Source organism: Palaemon carinicauda, chromosome 37 (assembly GCF_036898095.1).
Source record: "Palaemon carinicauda isolate YSFRI2023 chromosome 37, ASM3689809v2, whole genome shotgun sequence".
NCBI lineage: Eukaryota > Metazoa > Arthropoda > Malacostraca > Decapoda > Palaemonidae > Palaemon > Palaemon carinicauda.
In genome coordinates this window covers 37,417,969-37,423,968 of record NC_090761.1, presented here as the reverse complement: position 1 = coordinate 37,423,968, position 6,000 = coordinate 37,417,969, and the positions used below count along the sequence as shown (strand labels likewise).

The 6,000-nt window shown below is 41.5% G+C and overlaps 1 protein-coding gene across 1 annotated transcript in view; it reads left to right on the top strand.

The window, feature by feature from the left end:
* Window positions 1–711: 711 nt before the first annotated feature.
* Window positions 712–6,000, top strand: part of Mcad (Medium-chain acyl-CoA dehydrogenase) — a 62,981-nt gene continuing 57,692 nt past the window's right edge. The window contains exons 1-4 of the mRNA XM_068360541.1: window positions 712–749; window positions 1,010–1,215; window positions 2,402–2,556; window positions 2,970–3,116. Of these exons, the coding sequence (XP_068216642.1) occupies window positions 712–749; window positions 1,010–1,215; window positions 2,402–2,556; window positions 2,970–3,116 (546 nt within the window). The remainder of the gene's footprint in view (window positions 750–1,009; window positions 1,216–2,401; window positions 2,557–2,969; window positions 3,117–6,000) is intronic.

Here is a 6,000-nt window from a genome sequence, read left to right as displayed (position 1 = left end):
AAGAGAACTCCCCCATGACCAGATCTACTCAGACAACCACACGTAAACATCTTTCGTAAGACTATCCAGTCTCTTCGAATTTACACCTGGAGACTATTCAGCGTCTTCTCTCTCAGAGAGGCTTTTCACAATAAGTTGCTGAGAGAATGTCCAGACACTTGCGAAAGTCCTCAGCCTCAGTGTACTGGGCTAAGTGGACAATCTTTTGTGGTTGGTGTTGTGGAAGGAATATCTCTCCACTCGATGCCACTATCACTGTAATAGCGGAGTTTCTTGTATACCCTCAAGAGGAAAAACGCCTTTCAGTTTTGGCGGGGAAAGGTTATCTCTCAGCCTTGAGCCTCGCCTTTAAGCTGAAAGGAGTGGATATTTCCTCTTCATTGGAACTTTCTTTACTCATATGGAGTTGTAAGATAACTTGCCCTCAGTCAGAGATCAGGCCTCCTCCTTGGAACGTGGTTCACATTTTGAGAACCCTAAAAGGACCTCCTTACGAACCATTACGGCATCCAACTGATCTAAATCTCACTTTGAAGACGGCGTTCCTGCTCGCTTTAGCTTCGGGAAAGAGAGTCAGTGAACTTCATGGCCTCTCATGTGACATCGCCCATTCAAGGGGATGGTGGGAAGTGACACTCAGCTTGGTCCCTGAGTTTATCGCAGACTCAAAATCCGGGGGTACTGGACCCTAGATTCAGGCCCTTCCAGATTATGAGTCTACGTTCTGTAACCAATGATCGAGATCAACTGTTAGTAGGGCCTATACCCAGTGAGAAATTTGAAATATCTCAAATGCACTGCAGCAACACAGCCCAGACTAACATCTCTTTTTGTTAGTTCTGGTAGGATTAAGAGTATGATCACAAAAGATACTGTTTTATCTTGGATATGCCAAATCATCGAAAGAGCTCTAAACCCTGATCCTCCTATGGTTCAAAGACCTAGAGCCCGTGATGTTAGGGGCATCAGTACGTCCCTGGTATTCAAGTGTATCTTTTCTGTGTTGCAGGTATTACAAGCGGGCTCGGGAAACTTCAAACTACGTTCACAGCTCACTATTTAAAAGACGTGACCAACAGGAGGCTCAATACATTTACTATCGGTCCTGTGGTGGCTGCTCAACAAGTGGTTTAAGAGTACATTGCACTCCTTGTTGGACGAGTAGCGGATGGTCGAGGGCATTGGTTACCCGAGTTAAGTCTGGGTTGAATGAGAGTATGTTGGGCATTTCCCTTTCTTCATCTTTCCCTCCCTTGGGGTACAGTGCCATGGGTCCCTCTGCAAGCTGGCTTCAACCTCTGCAGGTAAGAATCACTTCCCCTGTGTAGCTTAGTATAGTATTGCTTCCCGCGAGGTAGGCAATGGGAAACTTCTTTGCTTATATCCAATTTATAAACTTAGAATATACTTCCGTAGAAGGTCAAATGATACCTCACGACAATTGAATTGCTCAGTTCGCTATCATACTCACTTTGTATTGTTAGCAAGGTGTCAAGGTTGTCCCTAGACCACAGTCATATACTGTACTAGGTAAACCCGGGTCAATGTCCATTCCAGAAATAGGACTTCCACCCTCCTACGAGTGAGTCATCCACATAAATAATGGAAGGTTTGTTAATATAGGAACAAATGACAGATTCAGAGATAATTTGTATCTTTCCCTAACTATTACAAACGTTTAGTTATTTATATAAATTGTCTCACCATCACTTGTCCTGCCTGCAATAAAAAAGTGACATAGCTCATAGCTGTGAGAGTATATATAGGCTGCTGGGTACCCTCCAGCCACCCCCCTGCCTACCCACTGAAGTGCTTAGGTAGGGTTGCCACCTTGCACTTTTAGTCTAATGGCTACCTTCCAGCTTTGCTGCAAGATAATCCATATAAATAACTACAGTTTTCTATTAGTTAGGGAAAAATACAAATGATCTCCAATTTGTCATGTTAAGTAAGAAAATATAGTTGTCTTCAAGATGACAGTTTTTATAGTGAGAAGTATTGAAGTGATATGGTATCATCACCATTAGCATTTCTGTGTCATTGTATCCTTTTTTTGAGATCTAGGTCTTCTTCCTTGCCCTCATTCCTTCATTTCCTTGGCCTTAGTCATCACATATTCAAACTATCTCGCTCTACAGTATTTCCCAGTTCCTGAAAACCTTGTCTCACTGCTACTTCCTTATTCTTGATATGGTCTCCCCATCTCTGGCTTTGAATTTTATCCTATAGTCTCACCATTTTAAAATGTTCTTCATTAGAATACAGATTGTTAAATTTAGCTTCTTTTTTTATTTTATTCATATTCTATTAAAAACTTTGAGATGTAGTGATTTTTATCAAAACTTTAGTTTTTATAGTAATTCTTGTATGGCTTTTTATTAATTCACTGTACATCCATTAGAAAAAGATTTACCTATGGTCTTTTTTATTTCAGATTTGACTCCTGAACAGAAAGAAATTCAACTCCTGGCTCGCAAATTTTGCAGGGAATTGATTGTTCCAAAGGCTGCTGAACATGACAGAACTATGGAGTATCCTTGGGAGATTATCAAGCAGGTGAGTTATCCTAGATATGTTTATACAAATTCCAATTTTACATCATCCTGTAACTTTCTTCAGTTTTGACAATTTGGCCAACCAAAATGAGGAATTGTTTGGTGTTAAAGTACTAATGAAGGTAATGAATTTTGACTAGGATGAGTGACCCAGTTTGGGAGAATTTCACTTGCTTCCACCTGGTATTATTTCAAGTTTCACATTGATTGTATCAAGTGTATTAGATTATTAAGGTTTCTAAATGTATGTAGACATTTTTTCACTTCAGTACCACACTGGCATTCTTTAGATATCTTGAGAATGTATATGTAAATTAAGACGACTTGTAGACTATAATAAACTTGAAAGTTTTCTTTCATTTGAGGCCAGTTGTTGTAAGTGATAATAAAGGACTTTTTTTACTGTCTTGACAGGGCTGGGAGTTGGGCTTGATGAATCCACACATTCCTGCTGATTGCGGTGGTTTAGGATTAGGCACTTTTGAAGGCTGCCTGATTACTGAAGAAATAGCTTATGGTTGCACTGGAATGCAGACTGCTATGGAAGCCAATAACCTAGGAGTAAGTATGTTATGCTCTCAACTCGCTGATTTTTTTCATTTTAGTTTTTACAAAGCTTTGTTTCATTGGATTTTTGTTTCTGTTGTTATTTTTTAATAAGAATAATACTTTAATATGGTGAGTTAGTATGGGAGAAAATAGTTCTGTTGTAAAGGAGAAATGTAATTTAACATCAATCAGCCCAGTGAAATAGAGAAAATCATATCTTAATTAACCCTTTTACCCCCAGGCTATTTGGAACTTTCCAACCCTTAACCCCCAGGGTTTTTTTTTTTCAAGCACATTTTGCTATATATATTTTTTAAATTGCTCTAAAAGCCTTAATTTTTGTCATAGAGAGGTCAGATTGGTCTCATTCTTTTGGAAAATGCCTGAAGTTTCTCAAAAAGTGATGAAAATGTGCAAAAAATGTAAATAGTTTTTTTGCAAGGACGTACGAGTACGTCCATGTGGGTAAAGGGATGAATTTTGTGAAACGTACCAGTACGTCCTTTTGGGGTAAAAGGGTTAAGAAAGACCTAGTAGGTGGGTAGCAATGTAGCCATTATCTAATGATCTTTGCCTAGACCTTTGTACTCTGTCTACACCTACTATGGAGAACATCATATCTTAATTGAGAAAGCCCTGGTAGGTGGTTAGCAATGTAGCCATTATATAATGGTCTTTACCTAGACCTTTGTACTCTTTCTACACCTACTATTTAGTCATTTTGTAATTAATATGGCTTCCTATCTTCATTATTTACCTAGACCTTTGTACTCTATCTACACCTACTATTTAGTCATTTACTTTGTAATTAATATGGCTTCCTATCTTCATTCACCTCGGCTGTGTTTGGTAGGCTTGTTTTGTCTAATGCTCAACTGCACAATCAACATTTGCCAATAGATCTTGTTGCGCAAAAAGATCTATCGGCAAATGTTGATTGTGCAGGCGAGTATTAGAAAACTAAGTTTAGACCTAAAATTACATTGTTCCTGCACAAACACAAACCCTTCGCTATTTATAGGGGTATTACGTTCGACGAAACTGAAAGACTTGCCATGATAATTTTAGTGAGGGATAACTACCCCAACCGCTACTTAGCGGGGGTGGGATCACTCACACACTTAGGCAAAGCAACCACTTTTCTTTCTGGCTCGGCAGAAAACAGTCATGCTGTCACTCTCTCCCGCAATGATTTGCCATTCTTTTTTTTTTAAACAGTTGATTCTGTTTTTCTTATTTATTTTATTTAGATGAAAACATCTCGTATGTTTATATATATATATATATATATATATATATATATATATATATATATATATATATATATATATATATATATATATGTGTGTAACTTTATTACAGTGGCTGTTTGTGTGATAGCGTATTACAGAGGTTTCCGCTGCAAGGGAGTCGTCATTGTGTTGATACTACTACCTTACTATACCGATCTCCCGGTTACGTGGATGGCAGGCAGATACTCGGCAGGGGTACACCTTTCTCGTTCACGGGCTAGTGGGTGCTCTCTTTGGTCCTCAAGTTAAATTTAATAACTGCTTGTAATTTACCTTTTTTCAGCTCTCGACTGTGCTCTCCTTGCCGGCGATGGGCAACGGCCTTCCTTGGCGGGTGGAGGGATTGCTTGGTATTACTGGTCCGATCACTCTCGGGCAATTCCCTTCTAACCGAGGGTTGAGTTTTCCCCAGAGTAGTCCTTTTGCAGTGGCTTTATGAATTGTAATTCATCATGACTTTTTTTTTTTTTTCTCAGACAGCAAGGCTGTCCTTTGTTCAGCTAAAGCAGCCAACGTAGAAAGCAGTTCGGTTTGTTCTTGTGGATTCAGCCGCTCTAGTCACAGCTCTGCGCTACCTGTAGCTGCTCGTGAGCTGCTCGCTGGTTATGTGGTGGCACTCGATGCCGACCTTCAACTTGAACAAGGCTTGTTGAAGGGAAGCAGAGAGCACTGACAGGAGGTTCGCTTCCAGGGGTTGGAGAACTTTCCCTCCTGAGAGAGAATCAACCTCCCCAGGTGTTAGGCTGCTCTCCCTTTCGAGGGAGAGCTTCCCTTCATCAGCCATTTAGCAATATTCCCTCCTTGGGGGAGAATTACGGGCTGCTCGACGAAGATCAGCAGCTGCTATCTCTTTGCCGAAGACTGTACTTCTCCCCCTTGAGCTGGGGGAAAGCGAAGGCCAAGGCAAGGTCCTTCTTCGGGAGGAGTTCTCTCTCGTTTGCGAGAGAAATTGTTCAGTGACCAACGTGTCGTACGTCTACGCTTTTTCCCATAGGGATGGGAGGAAGCTAGTCTTAGGCGATGTCCTCCTTTGGGAGAACATTCCTCTCGTTCGCGAGAGAAAGCTTGTGATTAGCTTTATTTCAGAGCAGGCTCCCTCTCTGGAGGATCCTGCTAGAATTTCCCCTTTTGGGGTCCGTCAGAAGGAGGAGTTCCGACCCCTCTTCTCCCTTGGCTTTCTCCTTCCCCTGTGGTAGGGGACTCCCTTTTGGGATCAGCTAAGCAGACGGACCTAGTATGGTGGGTGGCAGACGAGAACCTACGAAAGGGAGGGATCTTCTCATCCTCCCCTCAGATTTGAAACTGTTCTCAGACGCTTCCAAAAAAGAATGGGGGCCCCACGTGCTGCACCACACGACCTCAGGCCTCTGGTCAGAGTCAGAAGAATACCTCCACATAAATCTCCTAGAGATGAAGGCTGTCTTTCTGGCTCTTCAACAGTTCCAACAGTTCCTGGCAGGCCACTCAGTGGTGGTGATGAGCGACACCACAGTAGTGGCTTACATCGACAGACAAGGAGGTACTTTTTTGCAGCCCTTATCCTATTTATCATTAGATACTGAGATGGGCCGAGATTCACTCGATACCACTATCGGCACGCTTCA